General features: G+C 43.3%; 1 protein-coding gene across 2 annotated transcripts; it reads right to left on the bottom strand.

Annotated features, from left to right (window-relative positions):
- Positions 1-544: 544 nt before the first annotated feature.
- Positions 545-8,175, bottom strand: fam76b (family with sequence similarity 76 member B). 2 transcript variants are annotated; one of them, XM_046306934.1, is made up of 10 exons: positions 7,347-8,175; positions 6,287-6,351; positions 6,133-6,187; positions 5,852-6,007; positions 5,582-5,754; positions 5,293-5,343; positions 5,028-5,129; positions 4,664-4,799; positions 2,026-2,127; positions 545-1,677 (listed from the first exon to the last, which is right to left on the bottom strand). In XM_046306934.1, the coding sequence occupies exons 1-10, from the start codon at positions 7,431-7,433 to the stop codon at positions 1,588-1,590; spliced, it is 1,017 nt and encodes a 338-aa protein (XP_046162890.1). In that variant the 5' UTR covers positions 7,434-8,175; the 3' UTR covers positions 545-1,587. The 2 variants fall into 2 exon arrangements, with proteins under 2 accessions (XP_046162890.1, XP_046162891.1); XM_046306935.1 differs by having other exon boundaries at positions 5,052-5,129; positions 7,347-8,163.
- Between the last annotated feature and the right edge of the window lie 11,999 nt (positions 8,176-20,174).

Genomic DNA, 20,174 nt, shown 5'->3' with positions numbered 1-20,174 from the left:
TACTTTTGCTCTTTTTTTAATAGAGCCAATTTGTTTTCAGCTTTCTTTCCCCATGACTGATCCAAACTCATTCATGTCTCTCTGCATCAGACAAATGGTGAGCAATGTTTGGAACATCAAATACTAATTTTATTACTATCCAATCGCAATTCATTAGCCTATCATATCGTGATAACATATCGTGAGGTCCCTGGCAATTTCCAGACCTAGTAAATTGTGACACTGACTGATCAATAATTAATATTGAGTAGTTATTTGTGATGTAAGCTAATTTGTAGATCAGTCTGGACTCACCTTTAAAGTCGACTGTCCAATGCACCCATTGAATGTAGAGCAATGTATAAATCAGCATGTCAGATTTTATAGAGTAAAGCAAACAAGTGCCACCTAGTGGTCAACTCTTGAATATCATTTAACACGTACACCAGCTCTGGTGGAACAGGAAAACGTACAGGCACAATATGGTGGTGTTTGGGTGGGTATTGGATGGGCACAGTATTAGAGAGCCACTGCTTGCTGAGAATGCAACAAATAAAAACAAAAACATGTTTAACCAGATTTAATATATTTTTTTAAACATTGGGTTTGGAAAAAAAGTACAAAAGTGATCTGTACGCCACAGTATGAAACCAGTTTGGTCCAGAGCTGTAAAGTGAAAGTTGTGTTCCTTTAAAAACCATATTCTACATATAATTACCCAGCCTACACATACTCACTAAAACCGATACAAGTTACACATTTTAAATACATAGGCTGACCCCTGTAATACCTTTACATGTGATAAAAAAAGGACAAAAGTCTAAAAGTACATGAGACCCCAATGCCAACCTGTATATGGCACTAAGTCATGCAGTATTACAATCGTTCCACTACAGAGAAACAGCAAAGCACTACAGCTGTCACAGTGAGAAAGAGGGCAGCCGGGAGGGGTCTCTAAATAACAAGGTTTAAAAATCTCTCAAAGAGTTAATGGTTTTTAGACTTTAACGCCGAGAGAAGTCTCCGCTGCTGGCCAGCAACGCTGTGGTTGGACACTATTTTAACATTTGCATACATAGTAAGTTGAGAAGGGTCTCTCCAATGAGGAGAGAACCTATTCCATAATTATGTCCAATTAGAAAAATATAACTAATATGTTGCAGAGAAAGTTGCTGTTGAAGACAAAAATCCCCCAAACCCTGGGAAATGCTCAGAGTATGTGGTGAGAAAACACTAAGAAAGACAATTGAATAAATAATTCCATGACATCTATAAAAATCAACTTGGTTCTTTGATGTTGGCAATCTTTTCCACCTTGCGCAAACCATGTTGCTGGACCCAGGCAGTGTTAACGAGGCTCTCTCCTCCCTCCATCCAGATAAAACATTTTTAACTTGGGGTCAAAACATGAGGACGCATTCTTATTGTCATGTCAACATGAAAGACAATTTCCATGTACAGCATGTTCACCAGGTTTTCCAATGAAGAAAACTGAGAAGAATCAAAATTGAGAAAACAGAAAGGAGAGGGGAAAGGTTGAATGGCATCAGCCTTTCACAGTGTTAAAACAACAAAGTCCCTCCAAGCTGTGGTTGGGTGGGCTTGTCGTTACGGTAACAGCAGTGAACTCCCTGTTCTGTCAAACTTCTTGCCCTTTGAGAGCGCGGCCACTTGTTTTAGCAGATCCCGATTTTTGGCCTGTAGTAAAAGAAAAGTAGTGAGTATGTAACCATCTATGTTTAATGAAAGCATTTACCACACAAGCTAGTAGTGTTTGATTACATCCTACTGTGCCTCTTTCTTAGGAAAGTTGTTTGAATCCCATGTACTTGAGGGGCTAACAGTCAACATATTGGGTTGGAACTTGTCTCAATGGCTACGTTTACACAGACAGCCAATTCTGATCTTTTTCCACTAATAGATCAACCCATTTGCCAATAATTGGGCAAAAGATCTGAATTTGGCCAACCGTGTAAATGTAGCCAATGGCTCACAAGATGTCAGTTTTTTTTCTTGTAAAGGAATGCATGGAAATTTCTAGTCTACCTGTTGCTGTTCCATGGACTCTTTGTGTGCCTTCTCCATGTTGTTCATCTTCACCCTCATGTTGGATTCCTGGTACTGGAAGTCCGCCTTGAGCTCTGTGAGCTAGAAGTACAGAATTTTTTTTTTTAATTCACATAAAAAAGTTTAGAAGTGTGTATGAGTACCAGTCAAAAGTTTGGACACCTACTCATTCTAATTATTCTTCAGTTTTATTATTTTCTACATTGTATAATAATAGTGAATAATAGTGAAGACATCAACTATGAAATAACACATATGTCAGTGTTAAATCAAAAATACATTTCACATTTGAGATTCCTCAAAGTAGCCACCCTCTGCCTTGACGACAGCTTTGCACACTCCTGACATTCTCTCAAACAGCTTCACCTGGAATGTTTTTCCAACAGTCTTGAAGGAATTCCCACATATGCTGAGCACTTGTTGGCTGCTTTTCCATCGCTCTGCAGCCCAACTCATCCCAATTGGGTTGAGGTCAGGTGATTGTGGAGGCCAGGTTATTTGATGCAGAATTCCACCACTCTCCTTCTTGGTAAAGTAGCCCTTACACAGCCTAGAGGTGTGTTGGGTCATTGTCCTGTTGAAAAACAAATTATAGTCCCACTAAGCCCAAACCAGATGGGATGGCTTACTGCTGCAGAATACTGTGGCAGCCATGCTGGTTAAGTGTGCCTTGAATCCTAAATAAATCACAGAGTGTCACCAGCAGGGCACCCCCACACCATCACACCTCCTCCTCCATGCTTTACAGTGGGAACCACACATGCGGAGATCATCCGTTTACCTTCTCTGCATCTCAAAGACACGGCAGTTGGAATCAAAAATCTCAAATTTGGACAGATTTCCACCACTCTAATGTCCATTGTTCGTGTTTCTTGGCCCAAACAAGTCTCTTCTTATTATTGGAGTCCTTTAGTTGTGGTTTCTTTGCAGCAATTCAGCCATGAAGTTCTGATTCACACAGTCTCCTCTGAACAGTTGATGTTGAGATGTGTCTGTTACTTGAACTCTAAAGCACTTATTAGGACTGCTATTTCGGAGGCTGGTAACTCTAATGAACTTATCCTCTGCTGCAGAGGTAACTCCGGGATCTTCCTTTCCTGTGGCGGTCCTCATGAGAGCCAGTTTCATCATAGCACTTGATGGTTTTTGCAACTGCACTTGAAGAAACGTTCAAAGTTCTTAATTTTCCAGATTAAGACATGAAGGTCAGTCAAAGTAATGATGGACTGTAATTTCTCTTCGCTTATTTGAGCTGTTCATGCCATAATATGGACATGGTCTTTTACCAAATAGGACTATCTTCTGTATACCAACCCTACCTTGTCACAACAAACTCATTAAGGAAAGAAATTCCACAAATAAACTTTTAATAAGGCAAACCTGTTAATTGAAATGGATTACCTCATGAAGCTGGTTGAGATAATGCAAAGCTGTCATCAAGGCAGAGGGTAGCTACTTTGAAGAATCTCAAATATATTTTGATTTGTTTAACTTCTTGGTGACTGGGGGGCAGTATTGAGTAGCTTGGATGAATAAGGTGCCGAGGGTAAACTGCCTGCTACTCAGCCATAAAAGCTAGAAGAACGTGCATATAATTAGTATATTTGGACAGAAAACACTGAAGTTTCTAAAACTGTTTGAATGTCTGAGTATAACAGAACTCATATGGCAGGCGAAAAATTCAGCCAGGAAGTGGGAAATCGGTGGTCATTCCAATATACAGTGTCTGTGGGGTCATTTTGAACTTCCTAAGGCTTCCACTAGAAGTCTACAGTCTTTAGAACCTTGTTTGAGGCTTCTACTGTGAAGTGGGGCCGAAGGAGAGGGGATTGCTTTTCTACAGACAGGAATTCTCCGGTTTAAACATTACTGAAGATTTATGATAAAAACATCGTAAAGATTGATTCTATACTTCGTTTGACATGTTTCTACGACCTGTAATATAAGTTCTTTGAAATCTGACACAGCGGTTGCATTAAGGAGAAGTTTATCTAAAGTTCCATGTATAATAGTTGTATCTTTTATCTATGTTTATTATTATTATTATGAGTCTTTCTGTAAATTGACGTGGCTCTCTGCAAAACCACCGCATGTTTTGGAACTACTGAACATAACACGCCAATGTAAAATGAGATTTTTGGATATAAATATGCACTTTATCAAACAAAACATACATGTATTCTGTAACATGAAGTCCTATGAGTGTCATCTGATGAAGATCATCAAAGGTTAGTGATTATCTATATTTCTGCTTTTTGTGACTCCTCTCTTTAGCTGGAAAAATGGCTGTGTGTCTGACTTGGTGGTGACCTAACAATCGTTCGTGGTGCTTTCGCTGTAAAGCCTTTTTGAAACCAGACTGTGGCTGGAATTTTAATTATGAGATTTTTGTTGTTTTGAATTTGGCGCCCTGCACTTTCCCTGGCTATTGGCGGGGTGAGATGCTACCGTCCCGAATATCCCAGAGAGGTTAACACTTTGGTTACTACCTGATTCCATGAGTGTCATTTCATTGTTGATGTCTTCACTATTATTCAACAATGTAGAAAAAAGTACAAATAAAGAAAAACCCTGGAATTAATAGGTTTAGGTATATCTCTATTAGTTAGGCATGTACCTTTCGGTCCTTCTCAAGCATTGTCTGATCCCTCTGCTGAAGCATTCTCTTTAATGACATCACTTCCTCTTTCAGCTGGCTGATCAGAATGAAGTTGTCCGTTCCTCCAGAATCCATAGATTGGGTGATTGAACTACTGCAGGGAGAGAGCAGGGGGAAAAAAAGTTAGGGTGGCAGAAAAAGGAAAATACCTGTTTGGAGATCTTTTTCACACTGGCCAACTTTACCTGCTCCAACAACACCTTGATGGCAACCATCACAGATGTGTGTTAGAACCAAGAAGGCCAAAAATAAGTGTCAGGAACATACTGGATGTTCAGCCCGGTTTACTTCAAAAAGTTAGAACGAGTTTGTAACTCCTTACATCTGATTGAAACTCCTCTCGTACCTGTCCCCGTTGGATGGCTTCATCTCCAGTTTTGGTTTCTTCTTTGGGGTATCCTTCTGGATCGAAGACGATTTATGGCTGAAGGGAGAACCAACACACAACTTAAGCCACAGAGGCTCCATCAAAAACGGAACTCGTCCCAGATTGCCCCATAGTTAAAATACATTGCATAACTAAGCAAATAGGCTTGTCATAAGTCAAAACACTAGGGAATGTGATTCAGAAAGAGGTGGTAAGTCACCTCTGCTTCCACATTCCCTGCTCCTGCTCTGGACTTAAGCTCCCACTGAGTCTACAACACAGAGACAAGAGAATACACACACAAACAAAAACCAAGTTATGTAATTTCATCTTTCAAGATGTTTCTTCTGATATTTGACACATGCATCATTACTCAGACCCCTACATCCTTCCAGAAAGTGCCTGTTCAGCACAATACATATATAGTATTGTGACAGAGCAGAGACCTGCATTACAGAGGATGTAAAGGACTAACATGTAGAGGAGAGGGCTGTGGCGCCAGGGCCTACTTGTGTGAGCTGCTGTGTCTTTGCTGCTGGTGGTGCTGTCTGGAGTGGTGGTCCTTCTCATTGAGCGAGGAGTTGGAGTGGGAGGAGCTGAAGCCTTTCCTCTGCTCCTTGGTCTTTTGCAGTACACGTCGGTAGGACAGAGTGCACAGCCAGCACAGCAGTTTCCCATCCACCTGACAAAACACACACAGGACAGTGGAGGATAGTGAATACGCAAGTGTTGAACAACATGCATGTCAGGGTACCAATGCAGCAGGAATCTGTGCCCACCTTTCTCCTGCCCTCCTCCTTGCGGTCAAATGCGCACTGTTGTTTGCACTGCTCGCAGGTCTGTGGAGGGCCATACTTCTTCTCTGAGTTGGTGCAACGCTGACACTTTGTCCCGATGAAAGCAGCAATGATGTTACAGTATTGGCAGGGTTTGGGCTATGTGGGAAACAACAGAAGACTGTTTCAACCTGATTTGGCAGACAATTTGGCCAACATAACCAGAACTGAGTCAATCAGTACATAATGTACAATTATAAATAGATAATTCAAGTCAAACATACTGTCCCAAACTGCTTTACATTCTGGGCACACTTCTTGCAAATGGTGTTTGTTTTGCTGGAATAAAGAACGGTAAAGAGAAATCACGTCCTGAATCCAATGTTTTCACTATATTAAGAATGGAATAAGAATACCAGGTGCTGGCGCAGAACTCACCTCTCCTGCTGAAACTCTGATCTGCAGTATGTGCACTTGACGATGGGATGAGCGATGCGACACTCCTGTTGACACAAAAAACAAAGCATTAGTGATTCATCTCTTCAAACACTTAAAGCTCTTTCAAGGACAAAATATAAATATAATCGTGTTTAAAAAATAATAATAATGTTGGCAATAACACTAATAAATAACTTAGTCATTAAAAACCCTCAATCATGAGTTGTTTGTCCTACCTGTCAAAACACCTTTGTCTGCCTTTATTTAGTGTTAAGCATTTGTTCATTATTATTTACCATGAATGGGAAGTATTTACAACGAACCTGTTATTTAGTCAATCTGGGCAGAAAGCTTGAAAACCTGTGTGTGTGGTGGTGAGCTTGTGGCAATGGGAAATATGTATTTACAACGCACCAGCATGAATAGCAAAATGTTTTAATAAAATGTAATAATTTGCCACTGGAATTATAACTCGATTTTTGCCCATTCCATTTTGAATTTCTGTGGAACATAGCCTACCCTACAGGCCGAAGAGGAACGCTACATTGAGCCCACTGGAATTCAGTTCTGTAAATGCCGGTAGTTAGACTACATTGATGATAAAATAGACGTGTTAGTAAGTGGCATGAAGTGTAAACTAATGACAACTGAACAGGTCATAGACGATGCAATGTGAAAATAGATAACGTTAGTTAATAACACAAGTTCATCTGACATTATTTTGTCTGTTACACCAAGCGGACACTTCGGTGAGAAAACAACTCGCGGATACATTGTATAGTCCCATTGTATATTATCTAGCTAACGAGGATGCCATTTGCGTCCCAGACATGTTGCAATGATATAGCGGTTACATAATTATCACTTGCTATAAGGGCTGAATGTGGCCAGAGACCTTGGAATTCTACATCCAGGTAGCAGTCTAAACACGCGTGAAACACGTATACGTCTGTAATAGTACAGTAACGTTAATTAACTTAACCATTCATTTTGCCAGATTTTGGGCTAACTAAATAGCAGGCGCCCACAACTAGCTAGCACCCACACCTCCAGTCCAAACCTTGCACAGCTGCTGTCCCTGCGACAGTTCTTCGAACGGATACCGCTGGTTACACTTCGTACACGCGTAGAGGGCCGTTGTTGCCATTCTCACCAATATTAACAAAAAGTCACAGATGAAAACAAATAGTGAAATATGTAGTCACCTAGACAGCGTGCCGTCTTAACTATTTCCTCCGTAGCTATTTAGCTAAGCATGTAGCTAGCCAACTAGCTAATAATAGTTAGCTAGGCTAACGCTAAATAAAACAGGTAAATGTTCTCAAATATCGATCATCTCTTTCTGTTGGCTAGCTAACATAAGTTAGTTAACATCGGCAGTCAAAACAGCTGATAATGGTTTCGCAAAATATAAAAACGAGTAAAATATTTAACGCTGGTCTTAGCTAGCAATTCTCCTAGCTTTTTTCCCTTTCTCTTTTTTTGTATCCGCGGCGGCGTCATTCATACCGGATGCGGCCGACTAGAAAAGAAAGAAAGATAAACCAATCATGACATATTATTAGTGCGCGGGACTTTGCATTTTGAAACACAGAAGCCAATCAGATAATAAAACAAGACTGAATGATTCAGTTCCACCAGAGAGGAGGCGAAAGCGAAAGGGTTTTTTTGTATATGAGATTTACGAATTACGTGAGGCCTGATCGAATAATAGTTTCGTAATGTTTAGACTATTACAAATGAACTGACATAAGTGGATGTACGTGGCATTCCAGCCACTTTGAGAAAAACGACATAGTTTTGCCAGTTTTTCACACGCGTATCTGAACACTCATTGGCTGGAATGGTCCCTTCATGAAAACATGTATTTCAATTGTTAGTTCGGTCATCTTGTCAATATAATATATAATCTCCGATTCCAATAGCCTCTGCCGAGTGGCCATGTCTAGATAGGATACAACGTCAAAAGTCGTTTCTTGCATTTTAGCGAAACCTTTTCTTAATGTAGGTCGCAGTTGTAAATGAGAATTTGTTCTCAACTGGCCTACCTGGTTAAATAAAGGTGGGGGGAAATGATCTAACCTGCTACGTTAAATCTCCCAACGTGCTGCGTAAATTTCCCTAAACCTGCTATGAAAAGTTTTGACAAGCTGTGTCCCTTCTAGACAAAACCCTACAGAGCCCCAACAACCGAATGTTCCGGTTTTCAGGGGAACTGGAAAGAGACATTGTGACGCGTGTTCAGCTTTTGGGCAAATTCATGGAAACTAAAAATAGCTTTTTGGTCTTAATTTAAGGTTAGAATTATGCATAAATTTAGCAGCGTGGTTAGGTTTAAAATCAGATTTTAAGAAGAGAAAACTTTGAAATAGGCAAGGTTTATGGTTGTGGTAACTAGTGACTACCCATAAACAAGGCAACACTCCAACTTAACATTTAATGGATTGGTTGAACAGTACAGGAGAGAACCTCCTTGTTAAGACCAGACCAGAGAATTCCAAGATTGCGTAGCAGTCAGACGTCTTGCATATATCGTTTTTTTAACATATTTTTCTTCGCATATCTTTTAAAACATTTTGCTTTGCACACAATGTATATAGACTCCACTTTTTTTCTACTGTGTTATTGACTTATTTTAATTTTACCTTTATTTTTTTAGGCAAGTCAGTTAAGAACAAATTCTTATTTTCAATGACATTTACATTTACATTTAAGTCATTTAGCAGACGCTCTTATCCAGAGCGACTTACAAATTGGTGCATTCACCTTATGACATCCAGTGGAACAGCCACTTTACAATAGTGCATCTACATATTTTAAGGGGGGTGAGAAGGATTACTTTATCCTATCCTAGGTATTCCTTAAAGAGGTGGGGTTTCAGGTGTCTCCGGAAGGTGGTGATTGACTCCGCTGTCCTGGCGTCGTGAGGGAGTTTGTTCCACCATTGGGGAGCCAGAGCAGCGAACAGTTTTGACTGGGCTGAGCGGGAACTGTACTTCCTCAGTGGTAGGGAGGCGAGCAGGCCAGAGGTGGATGAACGCAGTGCCCTTATTTGGGTGTAGGGCCTGATCAGAGCCTGGAGGTACTGAGGTGCCGTTCCCCTCACAGCTCCGTAGGCAAGCACCATGGTCTTGTAGCGGATGCGAGCTTCAACTGGAAGCCAGTGGAGAGAGCGGAGGAGCGGGGTGACGTGAGAGAACTTGGGAAGGTTGAACACCAGACGGGCTGCGGCGTTCTGGATGAGTTGTAGGGGTTTAATGGCACAGGCAGGGAGCCCAGCCAACAGCGAGTTGCAGTAATCCAGACGGGAGATGACAAGTGCCTGGATTAGGACCTGTGCCGCTTCCTGTGTGAGGCAGGGTCGTACTCTGCGGATGTTGTAGAGCATGAACCTACAGGAACGGGCCACCGCCTTGATGTTAGTTGAGAACGACAGGGTGTTGTCCAGGATCACGCCAAGGTTCTTAGCGCTCTGGGAGGAGGACACAATGGAGTTGTCAACCGTGATGGCGAGATCATGGAACGGGCAGTCCTTCCCCGGGAGGAAGAGCAGCTCCGTCTTGCCGAAGTTCAGCTTGAGGTGGTGATCCGTCATCCACACTGATATGTCTGCCAGACATGCAGAGATGCGATTCGCCACCTGGTCATCAGAAGGGGGAAAGGAGAAGATTATTTGTGTGTCGTCTGCATAGCAATGATAGGAGAGACCATGTGAGGTTATGACAGAGCCAAGTGACTTGGTGTATAGCGAGAATAGGAGAGGGCCTAGAACAGAGCCCTGGGGGACACCAGTGGTGAGAGCGCATGGTGAGGAGACAGATTCTCGCCACGCCACCTGGTAGGAGCGACCTGTCAGGTAGGACGCAATCCAAGCGTGGGCCACGCCGGAGATGCCCAACTCGGAGAGGGTGGAGAGGAGTATCTGATGGTTCACAGTATCGAAGGCAGCCGATAGGTCTAGAAGGATGAGAGCAGAGGAGAGAGACACACTACAATTAAATGACGGCCTAGGAACAGTGGGTTCAGGGGCAGAACGACAGATTTGTACCTTATCAGCTCGGGGATTCGAACTTGCAACCTTTCAGTTACAAGTCCAACACTCTAACCACTAGGCTACCCTGCCACCCCTTGTTAATTGTTTACTCCATGTGTAACTCTGTGTTGTCTGTTCACACTGCTATGCTTTAACTTGGCCAGTGTTTATGAATAACAATATGAGAAACGAGACCAAGTTGAGACACTGGACAAGGCGGATAAGGTATAATACAAGGCCATTTATTCAAGCGTAATAATATATGGACAGGGGGAGGGGAAGGTTATACCACAGTGTGCAAGCTATAATATCATGGTTAGGCCACATGCAGACAACAGTCAGTGAATGCATTATTACATGTGTTTAATATGTTTATTACACCAGGTCGCAGTTGCAAATGAGAACTTGTTCTCAACTAGCCTACCTGGTTAAATAAAGGTGAAAAAAAATGTACGGGATCTAGTTTCAGGCGTTTCTTTTACGACTCCTACATTAGGTTAGAGTTACCTCAATTTGTATCACTTTGTGATAAGAGAAATTTGGAAACTAAGTAACTAGAATATACATGTGCTGTGTTACTATTAGATCTTTTAATTATACAAGGTAGACAAATTTAATGTATTGTTCGTTTTGACTCTACTAAGCCTTTTCCTAACTCGTTTGTGTGAACCAGTTATAGCCTTCAGTCCTAGTTTTGATTCCTGCCTGTTTGCCTACCTGTGTATGACCCTTGCCTGCCTGTGACCACGATTCCTGCCTTTAGTGAAGGCGAAATTAACACCTGCCGTGCTCTGCGAATGAATCTACACCTTTTCTCCCTGAGTATTCATTACAGAATACCTAACCTAAAAACGTAATGGATTCAGCGGAGCTACAGTGGCGCCTAACCCAGCAAGAGGAGTGTATGGAGGAAATCTGCCATCTTCTCCGCCAGCCTATCCCTAAATCAAATCAAATCAAATTGATTTATATAGCCCTTCGTACATCAGCTGATATCTCAAAGTGCTGTACAGAAACCCAGCCTAAAACCCCAGACAGCAAGCAATGCAGGTGTAGAAGCACGGTGGCAAGGAAAAACTTCATAGAAAGGCCAAAACCTAGGAATAAACCTAGAGAGGAACCAGGCTATGTGGGGTGGCCAGTCCTCTTCTGGCTGTGCCGGGTGGAGATTATAACAGTTTGGGACCTAGAACAAGCATCTCTGTTTTGTCCGAGTTTAAAAGTAGAAAGTTTGCAGCCATCCACTTCCTTATGTCTGAAACACATGCTTCTAGCGAGGGCAATTTTGGGGCTTCAGCATGTTTCATTGAAATGTACAGCTGTGTGTCATCCGCATAGCAGTGAAAGTTAACATTGTGTTTTCGAATGACATCCCCAAGAGATAAAATATATAGTGAAAACAATAGTGCTCCTAAAACAGAACCTTGAGGAACACCGAAATTTACAGTTGCTTTGTCAGAGGACAAACCATTCACAGAGACAAACTGATATCTTTCCGACAGATAAGATCTAAACCAGGCCAGAAATTGTCTGTGTAGACCAATTTGGGTTTCCAATCTCTCCAAAAGAATGTGGTGATCGATGGTATCAAAAGCATCACTAAGGTCTAGGAGCACGAGGACAGATGCAGAGCCTCGGTCTGATGCCATTAAAAGGTAATTTACCACCTTCATAAGTGCAGTCTCAGTGCTATGATGTGGTCTAAAACCAGACTGAAGAATTTCGTATACATTGTTTGTCTTCAGGAAGGCAGTGAGTTGCTGCGCAACAGCCTTTTCTAACATTTTTTGACAGGAATGGAAGATTCGATATAGGCCGTTTTATATTTTCTGGGTCAAGGTTTGGCTTTTTCAAGAGAGGCTTTATTACTGCCACTTTTAGTGAGTTTGGTACACATCCGGTGGATAGGGAGCCGTTGATTGTGTTCAACATAGGAGGGCCAAGCACAGGAAGCAGCTCTTTCAGTAGTTTAGTTGGAATAGGGTCCAGTATGCAGCTTGAAGGTTTAGAGGCCATGATTATTTTCATCATTGTGTCAAGAGATATAGTACTAAAACACTTGAGTGTCTCTCTTGATCCTAGGTCCTGGCAGAGTTGTGCAGACTCAGGACAACTGAGCTTTGAAGGAATACGCAGATTTAAAAAGATGAGTCTGTAATTTGCTTTCTAATAATCATGATCTTTTCCTCAAAGAAGTTCATGAATTTATCACTGCTGAAGTGAAAGCCATCCTCTCTTGGGGAATGCTGCTTTTTAGTTAGCTTTGCGACAGTATCAAAAAGGAATTTCAGATAGTTCTTATTTTCCTCAATTAAGTTGGAAAAATAGGATGATCGAGCAGCAGTAAGGGCTCTTCGGTACTGCACGGTACTGTCTTTCCAAGCAAGTCGGTACACTTCCAGTTTGATGTGGCGCCATATCCGTTCCAATTTTCTGGAAGCTTGCTTCAGAGCTCGGGTATTTTCTGTGTACCAGGGAGCTAGTTTCTTATGAGAAATGTTTTTAGTTTTTAGGGGTGCAACTGCATCTAGGGTATTGCGCAAGGTAAAATAGAGTTCCTCCGTTAGGTGGTTAACTGATTAATGTCCTCTGGCGTCCTTGGGTAGACAGAGGGAGTCTGGAAGGACATCACGTGAATTTGTTGTCTGTGAATTTATAGCATGACTTTTGATGTTCCTTGGTTGGGGTCTGAGCAGATTATTTGTTGCAATTGCAAACGTAATAAAATGGTGGTCCGATAGTCCAGGATTATGAGGAAAAACATTAAGATCCACAACATTTATTCCATGGGACAAAACTAGGTCCAGAGTATGACTGTGACAGTGAGTGGGTCCAGAGACATGTTGGACAAAACCCACTGAGTCGATGATGGCTCCGAAAGCCTTTTGGAGTTGGTCTGTGGACTTTTCCATGTGAATATTAAAGTCACCAAAGATTAGAATATTATCTGCTATGACTACAAGGTCCGATAGGAATTCAGGGAACTCAATGAGGAACGCTGTATATGGCCCAGGAGGCCTGTAAACAGTAGCTATAAAAAGTGATTGAGTAGGCTGCATAGATTTCATGACTAGAAGCTCAAAAGACGAAAATGTCATTTTTTTTGTAAATTGAAATTTGCTATCGTAAATGTTAGCAACACCTCCGCCTTTGTGGGATGCACAGGGGGATATGGTCACTAGTGTAGCCAGGAGGTGAGGCCTCATTTAACACAGTAAATTCATCAGGCTTAAGCCATGTTTCAGTCAGGCCAATCACATCAAGATTATGATCAGTGATTAGTTCATTGACTATAATTGCCTTTGAAGTAAGGGATCTAACATTAAGTAGCCCTATTTTGAGATGTGAGGTATCATGATCTCTTTCAATAATGACAGGAATGGAGGAGGTCTTTATCCTAGTGAGATTGCTAAGGCAAACACCACCATGTTTAGTTTTGCCCAACCTAGGTCGAGGCACAGACACGGTCTCAATGGGGATAGCTGAGCTGACTACACTGACTGTGCTAGTGGCAGACTCCACTCTGCTGGCAGGCTGGCTAACTACTCCTCCGATGCCAGGTATCGTAACCCATAGCCCTCCTCCATTCATATTCCATGCCTGGAGAATATGACGGTTCACCTGGGAAATGTCAGGGATTTCTGATGCAATGCAGCAAATACATTGAGCACAACCCCACTAACTTCGCCACCGACAAGAGCAAGGTGGATTTTGTTGTGTCTCTACTCACAGGCAAAGCCCTGGATTGGGCAGCTGTCATATGGACTGCCAACAGCACAGAACTGGTATCTGAGACCCATTTCCACACCCTCTTCAAAGAGATATTCAATCAATCTCCTTCCGGTCGTCCTATAGGACTTCTACAAGGACGCAATTCAGCTGCCCTCGAGAACCGCACCATGGCTGCAGGGAGTGGATGGAGTGAGGCTACTTTACTTACCGTCTACCGAAGAGGGCTCAACAGGGAACTTCAGGCGGAGCTGGCCTGTAGAGGTGACCTTCAGGATTTAAATCAATACATCTGTATGTCCATCTCCATCGACCACCTCATCGCCGAAGAACTCTGCCACCCAGGAACCCAAAACCTTGTCTTTCCATGATTCCGTCATCCCATCCGAGTCTTCCAGAGCCATGCAGTTGGACCATGCTCCTCTCCTGTGTATCGAACGTCAAAGGCGGATCAAAGAAGGGCTCTGACTATACTGTGGAGGGAAAGATCATCTACTCAGCCATTGCCCTGTTCGCCCCACACAGAGAGATGAGAAGGGTCCCTCCGCTACCACGCGTGTCCTTATTTATAAATATCTCAAAAGCAATTCTCCGTCCCAGTATTGATAACCGTGAAGGGGGTTACTAAGTACGTAGAGGGCTTGATAGACTTGGGAGCAGCAGGTAATTTTATTGATCACCAGCTAGTACAAGAGCTTGACATTGATCTAACACCTGTCACCCCTCCCTTAACTTCTTATGGGCAGGTGGGACGGTAGCAAAGCGCAAATTTCAAATTACGGAAATATAAATATTTAACATTCATGAAAATACAAGTATTATACATCAAAATAAAGCTTAACTTCTTGTTAACCGGTTAAGACTCTAGGGGCAGTATTTCATTTTTGGATAAAAAGACGTGCCCGTTTTTAGCGCAATATTTTGTCACGAAAAGATGCTCGACTATGCTTGGAATTGATAGTTTTGGAAAGAAGACACTCTGACGATTCCAGAACTGCAAAGATTTTCACTGTGAGTGCCTTAGAACAAAACCTACAGTAGTAAGGGCCGTGTTTACCCCGTATCTATCCCAGAAAATGAGGCAATGGAGAACTACATTGATGAAGCACTCAAATGGTTTAATTTGTCCTTTTTCCCCGGCTGCGTCCAGCTTCTTCTTCATTGGAAAAAAGGACGGTGATATCCGTCCATGTATTGATTACCGTTCCTTGAATGATGTCACGGTCAATAACCGTTTCCCTCTTCCTCTGATCCCAGCGACCCTTAAACAAGTGGGCTGCGCCAACATCTATACAAAACTCAACCTGCAAAGTGCATGTAACCTTGTCTGTATACGTAAAGGCGACCAAATAGAAGACAGCCTTTATCGCACGAGGGCACTATGAAAACCTGGTCATGCCCTACTGCCTTGCTAACACCCCTGTCATCTTCCAATCTTTTATGAACGCGATTTTCCAAGATATGATCAACCGCTTTCTCATCGTCTACATTGATGGCATCCTGATTTACTCCCACTCTCTGAAGGAACACATACAGCATGTGCAAAACGTTCTTCAACGGCTCCTTGACTATAACCTTTTATGTGAAGACTGAAAATACCACCTTCCATGCAACCTCGGTAAACTTCCTCGGTTTCGTACTGACACCTGGAGGGGTCAGCATGGAGGAGAACAAAGTCACCGCCGTCAGTAACGGGCCCAAACCCACTACCGTAAGGAACTCTGTTTCATTGGGTTCTCCAACTACTATCGCCGGTTCATTCAGAACTTCAGTTCTAATGCCGCTCCCCGCACTGCCCTTACCAGCCAAAAGACTGGACCCTTCAATGAACTGATACCGCCCTGACTGCTTACAACAACTTGAAACGCCTCTTCACCTCAGCTACTGTCCTTCGCCAACCTGATCTGACCCTTCCTTTCACCCTGGAGGTGGTAGCCTCCAAAGTAGAAGTAGGAGCAAACTCTCTCAGAGGGTGGGAACACCTTGAAAATCACATCCCTGTGCCGTCTTCTCCAGGAAGTTATCCTTCACTGAGAGGAATTACGATGTGGGGAACAGAGAACTCCTCGCCATCAAGCTGGCCCTTGAGGAGTGGTGCCACTGGTTGGAGGGTGCACAACATCCCTTTCTCTTAAACTACTGAAACTACTCTTAAACTACTCTTAAAATACTGAAAAAGCTGCTTCCTGTGCTTGGCCCTCCTATGTTGAACATAATAAATGGCTCTCTATCCTCCAGATGTGTACCATACTGTCGCAAAGCTAACTAAAAAGCAGCATTCCCCAAGAGAGGATGGCTTTCACTTCAGCAGTAATAAATTCATGAACTTCTTTGAGGAAAAGATCATGATTATAAGAAAGCAAATTACGGACTCCTCTTTAAATCTGCGTATTCCTTCAAAGCTCAGTTGTCCTGAGTCTGCACAACTCTGCCAGGACCTAGGATCAAGAGAGACACTCAAGTGTTTTGTACTATATCTCTTGACACAATGATGAAAATAATCATGGCCTCTAAACCTTCAAGCTGCATACTGGACCCTATTCCAACTAAACTACTGAAAGAGCTGCTTCCTGTGCTTGGCCCTCCTATGTTGAACACAATCAACGGCTCTCTATCCACCGGATGTGTACCAAACTCACTAAAAGTGGCAGTAATAAAGCCTCTCTTGAAAAAGCCAAACCGTGACCCAGAAAATATAAAAAATTATCGGCCTATATCGAATCTTCCATTCGTCTCCAAAATTTTAGAAAAGGCTTTTGCGCAGCAACTCACTGCCTTCCTGAAGGCAAACAATGTATACAAAATGCTTCAGTCTGGTTTTAGACCCCATCATAGCACTGAGACTGAACTTGTGAAGGTGGTAAATGACCTTTTAATGGCATCAGACCGAGGCTCTGCATCTGTCCTTGTGCTCCTAGACCTTAGTGCTGCTTTTGATACCATTGATCACCACATTCTTTTGAAGAGATTGGAAACCCAAATTGGTCTACACGGACTAGTTCTGACCTTGTTTAGATCTTATCTGTTGGAAAGATATCAGTTTGTCTCTGTGAATGGTTTGTCCTCTGACAAATCAACTGTAAATTTCGGTGTTGCTCAAGGTTCCGGTTTAGGACCACTATTATTTTCACTATATATTTTACCTCTTGGGGATGTCATTCGAAAACATAATGTTAACTTTCACTGCTATGCGGATGACACACAGCTGTACATTTCAATGAAACATGCTGAAGCCCCAAAATTGCACTCGCTAGAAGTATGTGTTTCAGACATAAGGAAGTGGATGGCTGTAAACTTTCTACTTTTAACCTCGGACAAATGAATCTTAATGGTTGTACAGTCATCTCAAATAAAATGGTGAAGGACCTCGGCGTTACTCTGGACCCTGATCTCTCTTTTGAAGAACATATCAAGGACAGCTTTTTTCCATTTACGTAACATTGCAGAATCAGAAACCTTCTGTCCAAAAATGATGCAGAAAAAGTAATCCATACTTTTGTCACTTCTAGGTTAGACTACTGCAATGCTCTACTTTCTGGCTACCTGGATAAAGCACTAAATAAACTTCAGTTAGTGCTAAATACGGCTGCTAGAACATTTTGTTTTCATGTCAGTAAGTGGACAGTTCGGAGGCTACTGGGGCCCTTCCTTGATTGGGAATCCTGACTAGAACCACAAAATGTGATCATATTACTCCAGTGCTAGCCTCCCTACACTGGCTTCCTGTCAAGGCAAGGGCTGATTTCAAGGTTTTACTGCTAACTTACAAAGCATTACATGGGCTTGCTCCTACCTATCTCTCTGATTTGGTCCTGCCATACATGCCTACACGTACGCTACGGTCACAAGACGCAGGCCTCCTAATTGTCCCTAGAATTTCTAAGCAAACAGCTGGAGGCAGGGCTTTCTCCTATAGAGCTCCATTTTTATGGAATGGTTTGCCTACCCATGTGAGAGACGCAAACTCGATCTCAACCTTTAAGTCTTTACTGAAGACTCATCTCTTCAGTGGGTCATATGATTGAGTGTAGTCTGGCCCAGGAGTGTGAAGGTGAACGGAAAGGCTCTGGAGCAACTAACCGCCCTTGCTGTCTCTGCCTGGCCGGTTCCCCTCTTTCCACTGGGATTCTCTGCCTCTAACCCTATTACAGGGGCTGAGTCACTGGCTTACTAGGGCTCTTTCATACCGTCCCTAGGAGGGGTGCGTCACTTGAGTGGGTTCAGTCACTGATGTGATCTTCCTGTCTGGGTTGGTGCCCCCCCCTTGGGTTGTGCCGTGGCGGAGATCTTTGTGGGCTGTACTCGGCCTTGTCTCAGGATGGTAAGTTGGTGGTTGAAGATATCCCTCTAGTGGTGTGGGGGCTGTGCTTTGGCAAAGTGGGTGGGGTTATATCCTTCCTGTTTGGCCCTGTCCGGGGGTATCATCGGATGGGGCCACAGTGTCTCCTGACCCCTCCTGTCTCAGCCTCCAGTATTTATGCTGCAGTAGTTTATGTGTTGAGGGGCTAGGGTCAGTTTGTTATATCTGGAGTACTTCTCCTGTCCTATCCGGTGTCCTGTGTGAATTTAAGTATGCTCTCTCTAATTCTCTCTTTCTCTCTCTCTCTCTCTCTCTCTCTCTCTCTCTCTCTCTCTCTCTCTCTCTCTCTCTCTCTCTCTCTCGGAGGACCTGAGCCCTAGGACCATGCCTCAGAACTACCTGACATGATGACTCCTTGCTGTCCCCAGTCCACCTGGCCGTGCTGCTGCTCCAGTTTCAACTGTTCTGCCTGTGATAATTATTATTTGACCATGCTGGTCATTTATGAACATTTGAACATCTTGGCCATGTTCTGTTATAATCTCCACCCGGCACAGCCAGAAGAGGACTGGCCACCCCACATAGCCTGGTTCCTCTTTAGGTTTATTCCTAGGTTTTGGCCATTCTAGGGTGTTTTTCCTAGCCACCGTGCTTCTACACCTGCATTGCTTGCTGTTTGGGGTTTTAGGCTGGGTTTCTGTACAGCACTTTGAGATATCAGCTGATGTACTATATAAATACATTTGATTTGATTTGATTTCTCGTCAAAGGGGTTAAACTGCAGACAAGCCCACTGGGCTCTGTTCTTCACACGCTTCCATTTTCATGTAACTTACATCCCTGGAAAGAAAACGTAAAAGCTGATGCTCTCTCCCACCAGTTTGAACTTCTGACCAGTAACACAGACCCTACATCCATTCTTCCTTCCTCTTGAATTATGGGACAGGTACAGTGGGAGGACCCGGCTCCTCCTGAGACACCAGCTGGGAAGAGTTACGTACCAGCAGCTGTTAGACCCCAACTGATGGTGTCACACGTCCTTGGGGTCAGGACATCTGGGTAATACACAAACCAACGAACATCTAGCCCGGATGTTCTGGTGGTCCTCAATTGCATCCGACGTAAGGCATTATGTACTCTCCTGTCCAGTCTGTGCCCAAACCAAAAGCCCTCGTCACCTCCCTTCTGGTAAGCTTCTGCCCTTTGCCAATCCCTCACAGACCCTGGTGCCACATAGCTGTTGACTTCATCACAGACCTTCATGAATACCCTGGTTACACCACCATCCTTGTCATAGTAGACCATTGTTTTCAAAAATGTGTCGTCTGGTTCCTAATCCTCATTTACCTAAAGCCATGGAATTGGCTGAGTGTATGTTCCAGCAGGTGTTCTGTCTGTATGGGATTCCGAAGGACATCGTCTCTGACTGCGGTCCCCAGTTTATCTCCCGGGTGTGGCGAGCCTTCTGTGACCGACTGGGGGGGTCGCCCTCAGCCTCTCCTTCAGGTACCATCCCCAGACCAACGGGCAGAAGGAACACCTGAACCAAGAAATAGGGAAGTACCTCCACCAACAATGTTCTGCCTCTCTCTCGGAGGACCTGAGCCCTAGGACCATGCCTCAGAACTACCTGACATGATGACTCCTTGCTGTCCCCAGTCCACCTGGCCGTGCTGCTGCTCCAGTTTCAACTGTTCTGCCTGTGATAATTATTATTTGACCATGCTGGTCATTTATGAACATTTGAACATCTTGGCCATGTTCTGTTATAATCTCCACCCGGCACAGCCAGAAGAGGACTGGCCACCCCACATAGCCTGGTTCCT

This window comes from Oncorhynchus gorbuscha, linkage group LG16, assembly GCF_021184085.1.
Source record: "Oncorhynchus gorbuscha isolate QuinsamMale2020 ecotype Even-year linkage group LG16, OgorEven_v1.0, whole genome shotgun sequence".
Lineage (NCBI taxonomy): Eukaryota > Metazoa > Chordata > Actinopteri > Salmoniformes > Salmonidae > Oncorhynchus > Oncorhynchus gorbuscha.
Note: the sequence above shows the minus strand (reverse complement) of the source record. Positions and strands in the feature narration are given on the sequence as shown.

Coding starts and splice junctions, on each gene's coding strand:
- fam76b (XM_046306934.1), bottom strand. CDS start 7,433: ATGGCAACAACGGCCCTCTACGCGTGTACGAAGTGTAACCAGCGGTAT. Junction 2,128..4,663: donor TGCTTGAGAAGGACCGAAAG/GTACATGCCTAA, acceptor CTGTACTTCTAG/CTCACAGAGCTCAAGGCGGA. Junction 1,678..2,025: donor AGTCCATGGAACAGCAACAG/GTAGACTAGAAA, acceptor CTTTTACTACAG/GCCAAAAATCGGGATCTGCT.